The sequence below is a fragment of the Patiria miniata genome, unplaced genomic scaffold (genome assembly GCF_015706575.1).
Source record: "Patiria miniata isolate m_02_andy unplaced genomic scaffold, ASM1570657v1 HiC_scaffold_28, whole genome shotgun sequence".
Lineage (NCBI taxonomy): Eukaryota > Metazoa > Echinodermata > Asteroidea > Valvatida > Asterinidae > Patiria > Patiria miniata.
This window is the reverse complement of record NW_024037067.1, coordinates 2338494-2353041: the sequence shown is the minus strand read 5'-3', so window position 1 is coordinate 2353041 and position 14548 is coordinate 2338494. Positions and strand designations below refer to the sequence as shown.

General features: G+C 42.1%; 1 protein-coding gene across 1 annotated transcript in view; it reads right to left on the bottom strand.

The window, feature by feature from the left end:
- Positions 1 to 13231, bottom strand: part of LOC119734741 (THO complex subunit 4-A-like) — a 53249-nt gene extending 40018 nt beyond the window's left edge. The window contains exon 1 of the mRNA XM_038208285.1: positions 12790 to 13231. Coding sequence (XP_038064213.1) covers positions 12790 to 13011 — 222 coding nt within the window. The 5' untranslated portion in view covers positions 13012 to 13231. The remainder of the gene's footprint in view (positions 1 to 12789) is intronic.
- Positions 13232 to 14548: the final 1317 nt, after the last annotated feature.

Genomic DNA, 14548 nt, shown 5'->3' with positions numbered 1-14548 from the left:
TATCGTTTTGTACACATTTTCTTATCGAGGTCTTCCTCAATTTGCTTCCTGTCCTCGATTCACCGATGATTTTGCACGTGTGTGTCCTCGATTTACACCATAAACAAACGCACACACACACACATACACACGGACAGACAAGGCGTAAACAGTATGCCCCTTCGGCTTCGCCGGTGGGGCATAAAAAAATTCACCCGGTTACCACTAATAAAATTGACAAGAAAAATGTCCAGGGGGTCGCAATCTTTAATTTCCAGAAAAAAAATAATGCCACCTTGCTCCTGAACCATCACAAGGCGGGGGCTCTTTGCGTAGGATATTGCGTTGTTTCCCTATTGCATGTATTAGGTGTGGTGGAACCTTCGCCTGTGGTATATGGTTTGCATAAGTAAGTACATCGTACGGCTAGCTGGCGGACCGTACATGCATGAGGGCGCACTATACCTGAAGGATTCACTGAAGGTAGGCAACAGCCACCGGGCATGCGGCACGCAGCATCACTGACAGGTGAATGATCCATGTATCACTATCCCATCATGTATTGTCTGAGGGCATTGTTCAGCTGGAACACGGTTGCAATTGAGTTACACACAAACTGATGCCAAGAAACATCCACATTTGGCTGGAAATTATGCAAAAGCATAAATCAACTATGCATGCAGGTCTGAATGTGAAAATAAATTTGGTAACAAGTCCTCACGTTCTGAGTTAATTCTTAAAGTGTGGCCTTTATTTACAGAGGTAGTCCAGTAAATTGGCCAAATTTATGGGGCTAGTGTAGTACTAGTATACATGTACATGTAAAATAGTAGTAGGGCCTAGAACAACCAGTAGAAGTAGTGAGTTCAGCGTAAAACGTAAACATGACGAAAATAACTGAAAGCGCGTCAAAAATGGCTGAAAATTATTCGCGTTATTTAAAATAGTTCCTGTTGCTCCAATTCGACTTAAAAATGATTTCTGAAGATATGGAGGATTTTTTTTCAAACAATGGCTAATAATATGGTACCAGATGCTATGTTTAACATTGTGAAATTTACTTTCCAATTTGACATACTTCGCTGAAGTCTTCGGACATTGTTTTTGTGAGCTGCCACAGGGAGCGGCCAATTTGCTTAATGACGTACTGGAAGGAGGTCATAAAAGTGCCTTTGACTTATGACCTTTAAAAGACCCGATTGTGCAGATTATAAAACCCACTATCCATTGATACCTTATTTGGTGCATATGGGTGGCGCTACACCGTTGATATATTCCGTTGAACTTGCACAAAAAACAGGTAAATTTTGTACTCAAGTTGTCAGGAAAATGATAAATTTTAGCAATAAAGGAGTGACACCATCTCACGGCATTATGAATGCAAAATATGGATATTTTTAGTTAAGAATGACATATAACATGGCAGTTTAACGCTGGTGAGAAAAGCCGACACAGGAATTTGTATCGGCATGCCTATTTTAGTCTGGCACGTGGCAACGGCGATTAAGCGTACGCATGCATGTTCCGTGAAGCTGCATTGTGTGTAGCGTGAATAGAAAGCTTTTACCCGTGTGTTACGGCGGGCTGTTTGGTGTAGGCCCAGATATGGCTCAGACATGTCGGACAATCGTGCGGCGTTAAGGAAAACAAATAATAATATTCGTCATCATTACATTTTTTGTAATGAGAGATAAAAACTGATTCAACAAGTCAGGTGTGTTTACAAACACAAATGCCCCGCAACCGTGACTGTTCCCATGACATACAATGTAACACAATTCTTTTAACATCAACTTACATGTGCATGTACTTGGCTCACATGTAAGTTCGAAATCATTAGTGTTTTCTGTAGGTTTTATATGAATTAATCCCTATGATCTCAGAGTAAATACAAGATTTCTATTGTTTTAGACACTGTGACCTTGACCCTCGACATTTCAGCCCCAAATACAATAGGCTTCTTAGGATTACCAAGAACAACCCACAAAAAAATTGAAGTTTACATGTAAAGTATTTCTCAAGTTATCGCACTGACAAAATTTCTTTTGTTTTAGCCGCTGTGACCTTGACCCTTGACCTTCCGGCCCCCGATGCAATAGACTTCTTAGGATTGCCAAGAACAATCCACAAACAAAATTTGAAGTTCACATGTAAAGTATTTCTTAAGTTGTCACGCCGACAGAAAATTCTTTTGTTTTAGCCACTGTGACCTTGACCCTTGACCTTTTGGCCTCCAAGGCAATAGGCTTCTTAGGATTGCCAAGAACAATCCACAAACCAAATTTGAAGTTCACATTTAAAGTATTTCTCAAGTAATCACGCTGACAAAATTTCTTTTGTTTTAGCCACTGTGACCTTGACCCTTGACCTTTCGGCCTTCAATGCAATAGGCTTCTTAGGATTACCAAGAACAATCCACAAACCAAATTTGAAGTTCACAATTAAAATAGTTCTCAAGTTATCGCGCTGACAAGATTTCTTTTGTTTTAGCCACTGTGACCTTGACCCTTGATCTTTTGGCCCCAAATGCAATAGGCTTCTTAGGATTACCAAGAACAATCCACAAACCAAATTTGAAGTTCATATGTTAAGTATTTTTTCAAGTTATCGCGCTGACAAGATTTGTCCGGACACACACACGCACCCACCCACCCACCCACGGAAGGACAAGGCGGAAACAGTATGCCCCTTCGGCTTCGCCGCCGGGCATAAAAAATCAAACTTTTGTTTATTTTATAAGGATTCCTATGATACAATGTATTAAACACTTTGATGAGTTTGAAATTTTGTGGGAAAATTTAGGCTTTAAAATAATATTTAAATTTGACACTAAAAATTACAGAATTGAATTGAATTTTGCCATTTAAATTCTCCAAAAACGCAAAGCTCATATGAAAATGATTTAAATGTTATTGATTTTGTCATGTGATTCTCTTTCCAGTGATACCAAAATTTCTAGAGTTGTAAGAAAAAATCTACTCCTGCACACTAGTTCTACTCCCTAGAGTAGAACTAATCACTAGTCTGCTAGTTGAACTCCTTTTTTAGAAAAAAAAGAAGAAATTTCTACTTCTAGTGCCCAGTTAATGGAAAAAAATGTTGCAACCTGACGCCACTTTTTCTTCATATCATCTCAATGAAGGTCAGTCATTGCAAAAAATGACGATAAGACATGAATCTGGGACTGAGAAACATTTCCAATTTTGTTAGGAAATACAAATTTTTTTTGACTCTCCATAGACTTTGTACACAACCGCTGAAGTGGCGTCAGGTTGCAACATTTTTTTTCCAATACCAGTGGGTCTACATCAAACTAGAACAGCGAAGCCGCCATGGCTCGCTGTCCAAGGCAGGAAGGGAGGCTGAAGGTAGGGTTGGGGATGGGCATGATGGAAGGGGATCAGGATTCTTGTTGATGTGCCTAGGTGTAGGGGTCAGTTTACTTGAATTCCAATATCCCGCCCACCCCATTCCCCCACCCATACATCCCCACCTGACCCCATGCAACCCCTACTCTGATCCCTATATACTGCCCCCTTCCCTTATCCAACCCCTACAACTATCCAACCCCTACAACAACCCATCCCTACCCCTCCCTACACATCCCCAACCCAACCCCTACTCCGATCCTATATCCCGCCCCCTGCCCAACCCCCTCCTAACCCAACCCCTACATCCATGCCCATCCTCTCCCTACCTGTCTCTCCCTACCTGTCTCCCCCTACCTGTTCCCACCCCACCCCTACAAATCCCCACCCCACCCAAACCCAGTATTCCAAACCCTCTCCCCACCCCAACCCACCCGCCCCACCCATCCTAGCTCCCCTACTCATCCTACTCACACAAACCCTAACTCCAACCCTATCCCCCAACCCACCCCTACCCTACCCCATCCCTACTCCAACCCCATAAACTAAAAGATCAAACCAGAAGCTCATGCTCATCCCCAAAATGCATAGTGTACATGTACATGTTATACCGGTATACACACACGTACATGTTATACCAGTATACATGTACATGTAACAATTAAAAACTTTAACATTTCCTTGAATAAAAAATTCCTCAATAAAATCATAAAATTTACTGCAATGATATGAACCTAACTGAAGTTATAAAGATGATACATGACAACTGCATTTAATTTTTTTTCCCCAAGTTAACTAGAACCAAAAACTTCAACATTTTTATCTGAACGCGGACGTCCGGACGGACGGACGGACGCCCGTACCTCCCAGATGGACTTCCGGGGTACCTCCATTGTTGTCCCATTGTCCCTATTTCTAAAGATTTCAGTTGCGGGGTACCCTATTTCTAAAGATTTCACTTGCGGGGTACCTCGAACAAAGGACGGGTACCCCACAAGTGGTCCTGGTCAGAACGGACAGACGGACAGACGGACGGAAATTGGTATTACATAGGCTCGCATCTGCTTCGCAGCTCGCCAATAAGCACCATTTATATATCGATATTACTCAATTATTCGATATTGTTTTGATATCGATATTGCTGATATCATTTTTTAAATCATATCGAAATATCAAAAATTTGGATATTGAGGAATAATATCGAAAATGTCAATATTGAGGAATGATTTCGACAATGCGTTAGATTATCGTCAAAATAAATCTCCTGTTTATGCTTTTACAAAGGGAATAAATGAGTGCTTGGGAGGTGTTAAACACTATGTTTAAGACTGGTTGGAGTCTGGAATGCTGATAATTACCCGAGGCGAATACCTTTTCGGTATAAGGCAAAAAAAAAAAATAAGTCGGTCTCTGGTCAGCGCGCGCGTCGATTTTAAGCATGCGCGTCGATCTTTTTTTTTTCCAAAATGTTCCGCGGTAGCTCCAACAGCGCCCTCTATTTCCGCACCTCCTCAATTTTTTTTACCAAAGAGCACCAAGGAATGGGAAACTGCACCAAGGCAAATGATCGAAAGCACCAAGGCAAATTATGGAGGCCACCAATGTACATGAGGACACAAACAAAGCAAAATAGTACCCACCTTGTCTGTACAATCCAAGCTGAAGAAAAAAAAAAAAAAAAGGAACAAAAAAAAAAAAAGCCGCGTGGCTGCGTCAATTCCGGAACTTTGGTCTGACCAGAGACTGAATATTTTTTTTTTTTGGCCTAATACTTCATTGACTTCGCCTTTTGCTACTTAAGTATTCACTTTCTTAGAGTTTAGGCACTCTCCTGAAGACGGTCAGAGCATACTGACCAGAACGTCGAGTTTATACCTCTGATTCTTTTCAGAACCATTCTCTTAGTTGAGAAATTATTCGCACATGGTGTTTCCGCAAACTTTCATTATTTAGTATCTCCACCATGCAAAGCCTCAAATCTTACTTAATACCTTTTCGGTCCAAAAAAAAATAATCTTTTCGGTCCAGACGTTTAAAACAAGTCAAAAACTAGACGTTGCCAACCATTTTTGTTCCACAATATTAGGCCTACTTCATGTTTTATGAAACGCCCCTCTGACTTTAATATGGAATGTCCCTCTACATCTCCTTACCTTATAAGGAGATTGGCGTGCGTCTCGCGTACTGTGCGTGTACGATGTCCCGCAAAACGCAGCTGGCCTGGTGTAGTGTGAATTTCAGACTCTGAAATACTGTTTCACTGGTAGTATTGCACAATCACGAGGCGCCTCGTGATTGGCCCGTCTGACGTCACCCTTGATATGCACTATAGACAGTGTTTGTGGTCGGTGTCCAGACCAAAAGACTCTGACTATTCTGACGTCACGCCAACAACCCAACAAAGCTTTGTGCACGTAAAAACGTTTAAACTCAAACTGTAGCTTCGGTACGGAAATGGGACTGTTTTCATCATTTTTTTGCACCATCGGGATCGATTCAACACTTATACTTTAAGCGAACTGAACATCAGTACCGGTATGTCAAGAAGTACTGGGCATAGTCTTGGGGTAAAATATACAGCGGCCGCTCCAAAACTCAACTCTAGTTTTTTCGGTCGTTGACTGTATATTAACCCTTACTCTCTGAGGGTAGTTTACTGCATGTCAGTTGGTTATGCCAATGCCCTCCAGCTGCAGTTTATTGGAGGATACTTTGATGTAGCAGTGAAGGCTCCAATTGGCAGGAGTTGGAGGCCCTGGAGGGTGCCTGATACTGACCAGCTGGGGGCACTCACTTTGTTATCAGAGGACTCTCATTGTTCTCTGTGGCATGTATTGGAGTGCCTGTCCAGTTACCCTTGAAATGACATGGCAGATATTGGAGGGCTATGCAAAAAACATAGGAGATTTTCTTGAGGCACAATTGGCATGCGTTGGAGGGTCTAGTAGGGTAAGGGTTAAGGAGAGAGTATACAGCATGGTTCGCGTTGATATGCCTATCTATGGGTATTGTGTAGCAAGACCCATAGTTCTAGGGGTAGCTGTACGTGTGTAATACTACTACATGTAGTACTATACTAAACACATACACACATCGTATACATTGAAAGAAAACGACAGGAAACATGTATCATAGTACTCCGTCGTGTCCGATGTAAACAATCAGGGTTTTTTTGTTTTTTCTGAGTAACAGTAAGACATTAGGTTGGTTTCCTTTCAACCAGATGTTTGAAATAGGATTCATAAGTAAACAATCCAAACATGAAATTGTCGGGGATTTCAGGATGCAGTGCTCCTTTAACCCTAACTCCCTAGGCCTTTTTGCTAGGATGTAGCCTCAATCCTGCAAAATCCTCCAATTGGCCTCATGGAAAAATAGCATATAGCCTCAATCCTGCAAATTCCTCCATTATTTCTTGAATATGGTCCATGGAGGGATGACCACTGCCTGAATCCTGCAAAATCCTCCGGCTATGTCTGTCAGTAGGCGGAGGCAGAGGCAGTGACATCCTGGAGCAATGCGGAGGATGTCAAGTATAATCAAGGACTAAATTTATGCATGGCTGAACATAAACAACACAAGGTCCGGCCCAAGACCTGGACACAGTGCGTACTCCGAAATCAGCAACGCACTTTTGCCATGTAACCTCAATCCTGCAAATTCCTCCAATATGCAAAAAGGATTTTGGAGGATTCAGGGCGGTTAGGGTTAAAGTACCCTTTAGGGTAGACCTGTGAACGTGGCTTGTAAACTACGCCACGCTCCATTACCATTTCGAACCTAGTGAAATCGTCTCTTCATGACACAAACTGAACATTATTTTACCGTATGATAAGCACTCACATATGAAACTTTCTTGAAATCTGCTATTCCGGCAAATCTTGCATTTGAACGATCATTTTTTACTTCAAGGACCTGTGTAGTGGTTATGCCAGGCAAGGTTTGGGGCGAGTTCCAGTTGAAATTAGTGTGTTACAGGGACAAAATTGCACATTTTCGATTTTTTTTGGGGGGGGGGGGACCTGCCAATGCTGCAGGTTCAAGTGAAAAACTTCCTCCAGCCCTAAATGACAACCCAATGATAAAATTTAGGGCTGGGTAACTCCAGCTACCGGTAGGCCTATCATTTACCCCTAGAGCTATGGGTATTACTCGTAATACCCATAGATAGGCATATCAACGCGAACATGCTGTATACTCCACGAATATTATTCAATCAACATGCCAGCATGTTAGCCTGTGAGTTTTGGAGCGACCCCAGTATATTTGTACCCCAAGACCTATGCCCAGTACTTCTTGACAAACTCACGTTCAAAACGCTAACAAGTATAACGGTTGAATCGATCCCGATGGTGCAAAAAATGATGAAAACGGTCCCCGTTCCGTACCGAAGCTACAGCTTGAGTTTTAACGTGCACGCGAAGCGTTGTTGGAAGTCAGAGTCTTTTGGTCTGAGAACCGACCACAGACACCCTCTTTATAGTGCATATCGCAGGCGTCGTCAGACGGGCCAATCACGAGACCACGTGATAAACGCTGCTAATAATTTGGAATCGCACTTACGATCAGGACATGAGGAGCCCGGAGCGTCAGTGCGATACCAAATTATCCACAGCATTTATCACGTGGCCTCGTGATTGGCCCGTCGGACGCTGCCCGCGGTATGCACTTCAAAGACGGTGTCTGTGGTTGGTTTCCAGCACCCGATTTCATCAAACTCTTCGTAACTTACGATGCATCACAGCGTTACGACGCATCGTATCTCTACGATGCGTCGCAGCTGCGACGCGTCCTACGATCCATTTCACAAAACGCGTTGTAAGTGCAACGCGTAGTAGGTGTATTTATAGCACAACTTGGTGACTGTTTTATGTATTTAGTCAGCGTACAGTAAATAGTCGTCTGATATCCAACAAAGAGTCGTCGGATCTCAGCTCGAAATTTGTTCAAACGTTAAACAAAATGGCACCCGTGCGACGGGAACCATCGAATATACGCTGGGCATGAAGACCACATCACGTCGTTAAAACATTAACACGAATCGGAAATTTAACGTGTTCACGATCGCGAGGGGAGCTCTCGGAATTGAACGGGAAATTTCACTTTTCATCCGGATCGTAAGTAAACTTCAGTACAACCATCTTAGTTATCGATGTCTACTTGGACCTCAGGTGGCATATCTAGTAATTTGGAGGCCGTTTTGAGGGTGAAATCTGATGTTTTTGTTGGGCAATGTTGGGTTTTTGGGTCAATGACAGAATTGTGTTGCTCGGCATATACCCATTAGTTTGGACCCCACTATCGCCAGACCATGTCCGAATGTTAAAAAGGCGACAAGTTGAGTCCAAGTTACTCGGACTACCTATAAAGAGGGTGAGTATGCTTCTTAAGCAAAAATAAACTAAGCCTAAATGTGAAAATCAAAATTTGACAAAGTTCGACATGTTTTTGTACAGGGTGGAAGTGTGGCCTTTATTAACGGAGGTAGTCCAGTAAATTGGCCATATTTATGGGGCTAGGGGTAGCCTATCATGGGATAGGTCCTACTCGATATTGGATTTCGGATATATTAATATTGAAGATTCTTATATCGACGTAGACCCGTGAACGTGGCTTGTAAACTACGCCACGCTCTTGTACATGTTCGAACCAAGCAAAATCGTCCTTCCGTGACAAAGACTGAACATTGCCTTACCGTTTGATAAGTATTCACATATCAAGCTTTCTGTTAAAAACTGCTTTTACGCCAAATCTGGCATTTAAATGATAGTCGAGGTAAAATCTGGCAAGATCTCGACGTCCTGCAACCTCATCCTGATGCATGTGATTTACCACGTGATAAATGCTGCAGATAATTTGGTATCGCACTGACGCTCCGGGCACTCCTGATGTCCGGATCATAAGTGCGATTCCAAATTATTAGCTGCGTTTATCACGTGGTCTCGTTATTGGCCAATCAGACACCGCCTATCATATGCGCCACAAGAAGCAGACGGGTAGCTCGGAGGGCTCCGATAATTTTGCACGCAAATAACCCTGGGTACTCATCCAGGGTCATTTGTCAGGGTCACTTGGGGCAGTTTCACGGGAAAGGTTGCAAAATGAAAAATAGGAAATCGATGCTTTAATTCATAGGAAGACTTGGTTGGAATTTGCTGGTTTTTGTCTCACAAGGACCGTCATGTTGTAGCAGTCTCCAGAAAAAAAATTGCAGCTCTACGCATTATGGTTTTCAAATTATAAGCTCACATGGGTGCTAAAAGACAAGATTTGGAGTCTCATTCACATTTTCTAGAGACTGCAATTGATGAGAATTAAAAATAAATGCCATGGGAACCACCCAGACTTGCAAGGACATTGAAGTATGTCCCAAAAATATGTACACCAGATTTCATTAGGATTGACCAACTCGTTCTTTTGTAATGCCGTTTTGAGTGAGACATTGATGTGTTTGTTAAACGTTTTTTCAAAATGTCCTTTCCTGAACATGGTATTTTTTTCCAGAATTAAAGAAAGAATACACAACTTATTGTCTGTCAAAATGATGCTACACACTCCAGTAATCAAGTATAAAAAGATGGGAATTGGATAATCACAAGTAAGTTTGATACAGCAGCAGTCGCATATATAGGCTATATATGCCATGGAAATGTTTGTTAAAAATGTCCTTTCCTGAACATGGCCCCCCTTTTTTTAAAGGAAGTCAGAGATAAAACTTTTTTGACATAAACATGCACCTAGGGGTGTACTTACTAGATTTAACAGACTATATAAAGAATCAGACTCGAACCTTGCTTGTTGTCATGACATTGTCGTTAAACTGCATTGTCCTCTCCTGAACATATAGTTTAACAGAGTACTTGGCAATGTTGCTTCATAAGATCAAACTTGACTGAATGTAGTAATTGTTAAAATTTTTGTCCTTTCCTGAACATAGTAAACCCTTTTCATAGCAATGATAAAGACCATGGCTACTCTGTAACGCAGCACACTATAAACACAATTTTTTTTGCCAATTGTTCTACCATGTACACAGCCTTTGGACAAAAGTGCAAATAATCAGCAGGCTGCATGGTTTTCTGTAAATCAGAAATGAAAGTTTGTGTTTCAAGTAAAAGAGAGCTATAAAATTGAATTTTCCGTCAGTATATGAAAAAACATGGCATTTTTCATAGCCTAGAGTGCTTTAATATTCAAGACATGACTACTGTGATGACTATCAATCATTTTAAAGCAACTCTAAGCATGTTTGAGATGTGGAATTAGCAGCTTATGATACCTACCTTTATTTGACAAATTTTATGGTCTGCAAAGTGTAAAGTGCCTTAAAATTGAAATGAAAACATGTTTAAGCCTTAACTTTAACATTTTCTAGTACCTTTATGTATGTACTTTCAACAAATAAACATGTTGTATCCATGCAACAAGTTTCATTTTTGACCCCCCGTGAGACTTTTTGGCAACCTTTCACGTATAGGGGTTTCTTTATACGGTATCGGGACAACTCGTACCCGGGACAACTCGTACCCGGGACGACTCGTACCCCAAATTTGTGACCCGGGACAACTCGTACCCGAGGCGACTCGTACCCGGGACAACTCGTACCCGGGACAACTCGTACCCGGGACAACTCGTACCTTGTACTTTTCTTACCATTTACTTTTCTGTTCCTTTATTAGTTAGATGTAAATGACAAATCCGAAGATGTGGACAACCAAAAGCCGTTGAGTTTTGGGGAATTGCCAGTGGTGACAAGCAAGAGATTGTTCTGGAGAGATTAGTGCATAGAGATTAGTGTCAATAGTGCATGAAACAGTCATCGGGTGTTACGCTTCCGCGTGACGTCATGCGCCAACAGCCAGCGCAGCCGGCAAAAACGAGTAGTTGACAGCGATCGCTCTCTGTGCCTGTTAATCGACCGCCATTCATTGTACACAATTTTTTTTGTGCACAAACCAATTGCGGTCCTGGCCAATCCAGCAAGGTTGTCAAGTTAGCGGTTATTCCTCCTGTTTTCACTGCTTTTGTAGGCTGAATCTTCATCGTGGATCGTTTTTTACTTCAAGGAACTGTGTAATGGTTATTCCAGGCAAGTTTGGGGTGAGTTGCAGTTGCAATGAGTGTGTAACGGGGACAAAATTGAACATTTTCCAAAAAATTTTGCCTATACTACAAGTTACGAGAAAAATTCGCTCCAGCCCTAATAGACAACCCAATGATAAAACTCAGGGCTGGGTAACTCCAGCTAATTTATTGTGAAAACTTATTTCTAAAATAAGTGGACCGATTCATTAAAATTATAAAAATGTTACATATGTCCCCTTCTACACTTTTTATGACATTAATTTTGATAACCATCGACAATCCCAGTAGCGTGTCAGTCTTTTGCATAATTCCCAAAAAGAGATTGCATCAGAGTTTCTAAAACGGAATGAAAATAAAACAGTATTAAAAAAAAAAAAAATCTTCAGGCCAACAACAGAGAGACCTATTTAAATGAAAAACTTCTTCTCTATTTAAAAATGAAAAACGGAAATAAAATAATTGAATAATAATTGTTTGAAAATAAGTATGATAACAGTCGGCACAAGTAAGGCACAGATACGAGTACGCTGCACAGTGTTTTATTTTCAGATGGGTACGAGTTGTCTCGGGTACGAGTTGTCCCGGGTACGAGTTGTCCCGGGTACGAGTTGTCCCGGGTACGAATTGTCCCGGGTACGAGTTGTCTCGGGTACGAGTTGTCTCGGGTACGAGTTGTCTCGGGTACGAGTTGTCCAACATTCCTTTATACGATACGCTTTGCGATACCTCGTTTGGTGTTTTGCACATATTCAATTCTAGAAATTAGGAAAACTATTTTTTTTTCCAATTAAAAATTATGCAAAACTTGGTCACGGTACTTGGCTAATTATTTGAAAAATATGCCGACTGACACTGTTCACAATGTCTGCCAAAAAATCCCAATGCAAAAACCAAACGAGGTATCGCAAAGCGTATCGTATAAAGAAACCCCTATGCGTGAATGGTACACTCCACGCATGCGTAGTATGTAGATCTCAAACAAGATGGCGGCCCCTAACCGAAAAACCCGTCGTAGATTTCGCACTGGAAAACCACTTTTTAAGTAATTTTAACTTAAATTGATATGCAGAAGATGTTCATTATTGCTTTTTCTACCATATAAAGCTGTTTTTATTGTTCAAAAGCCTATACAAAATTTGTTGACGCTCATTAACAACCATTAAAACTTGTTGACGCTTGTTGACGCGCTTTAGTTAGGACCGTCTAGGTGAGTACTCAACATCCATACGAAATGGCGGATCGATTTCGCTAGGTTCGAAAATACACAACAGCGTGGCATTGTATACAACGCCACGTTGACGTTCACGGGTCTAATAATTAATATCGACGGTGCTTAACATCAACAAAAAATTCCTACCCGTGAGTAAGGAGTAGGGCGGGCACCACCCCTGTTCTGTCGTCGGATTGCTCCACCAACTCCAGCCCCACTGCCGCCTCTGGTCCGTCCACCAACGGCACCGCCACGCGTTTGTCCCCCGGCGCCGCGTCCACGTCCGCCACGTCCTCGCCCTCCTCCTCTTTTGTTCGTCTTGTTCATCTTTATGATGTCCTCCAGGCTCATGTCTATTTTCTCCGTCATGTTGACTTTGAACGGACTGTGTTTGGGCCGGGAAAATTATAGGAAATAACTCTTCTGGCTACGAAACCGTAGTACTAGTAGTACAAGCAATAAAGCAATTATGCGTGTTCGTGAAGATATGGATAAAACACGCGTACCCGTAATATAATTGAGATACCCCGCGCCGCTAGCTGCAGAACCGGAATGTTGTACACCACGCGATAAAAAAAAAACCATGGTATCTTGACGATTAATAAATTGCATTCATCGCTTTGTTTAAGGTGTTTTTAAATCCAATGGAGTAGGGTACCCGACTTATCGGGTGAATGCGCAAGCCCGCCCTCTGTTGGTTCTAATTAAATAATCATTCCAGCCTCGACCCCAGGGTTTACTTTCTTTTCAACCTCGTGTCCAATGGTAAGCTAGTCCTTGGGATTCGCTCGTACCCCTACCTCGTCCCCAGGGTGTCGAACAGTACGCGCCCATCACTACCTGCTTTCATTTGCATGTGCAAGATTTTTGAACACGTATGCAAATGAGCAACAGTCTGGTGCCTGGATATGCGTTACATTGGCGTTTGTTTTTCTATGAGGTGTCTGGGGTAAAAACAGAGTCAATTCGTCGCAGCGCGAGCATGGCGTGAGTTACGAAAACACGATTTTTAAAATTAAACTGTTACGATCTTATATCGAGACAACATGCAGTATCATATTTCATATTAATATGAGCAAATTGGAAAGGAAATTAGTATTTTCGAGAAGGCGAGTGGACGAATGATCGCGAAAACACGTACTGTACGTTGCGAATATAGCACCAAGTACACGATAAAATCCATTACTAGCCAATTGCGGTATCGAATCAGGATACAGGAAGAAAGTTTGCTATCCAGGGTTTACTATTGGAAACAAGGTTGGAAATAAAGTGAGCACTGGGGACGAGGTTGCTCGTACCCTAACTGGAATGGTTGGGGGGGGGGGGGGGAGGGCGGATCCAGGGGGGGGGGGGGCAGGGGGGCAGGGGGGCCATCCCCCCCCCCCCAAAAAAAACCCGAAACCAATTTTTTTTTTTTTATGTGACGTCGCAATAAAGGCAGGCAATGAGTACACCACCATCTTTTCCTCAAAAAAAAAAATGGCTAAAGTGGTCAGAAATTGCCTCAGATCGCACCACGTACCACAGAGCATCGAGAATCCAAAACATTTTCGGGGCCCTTAAAGCGGGCCCTGAACCCCACGCCGTAATTTTTTGACCCACTTTTTGGGAGAAACAATTTTTGTTTGGCCCCCCACAAAAAAATTGGTGTTTTTTCTCGTTAAAAAGCGTAATAATGTAGGAAATTCTGTAAAACTTATCTGTGTTGTAAATTTACATTCCCGTCACTCGCTCAGACTCTGTTTAGAATCACGAACGGTCGGATTGCATTATGCGACGCTGAAAAGTTTGTCCACATGGTCCGCAATGAAACAGAAATCACATCCGGTATGGAATATGCGCAATTCTATTGGAAGTTTTCGGATAGCATTTGCGCACATTGTTTTGAACAGCTGCAGCAAGATGC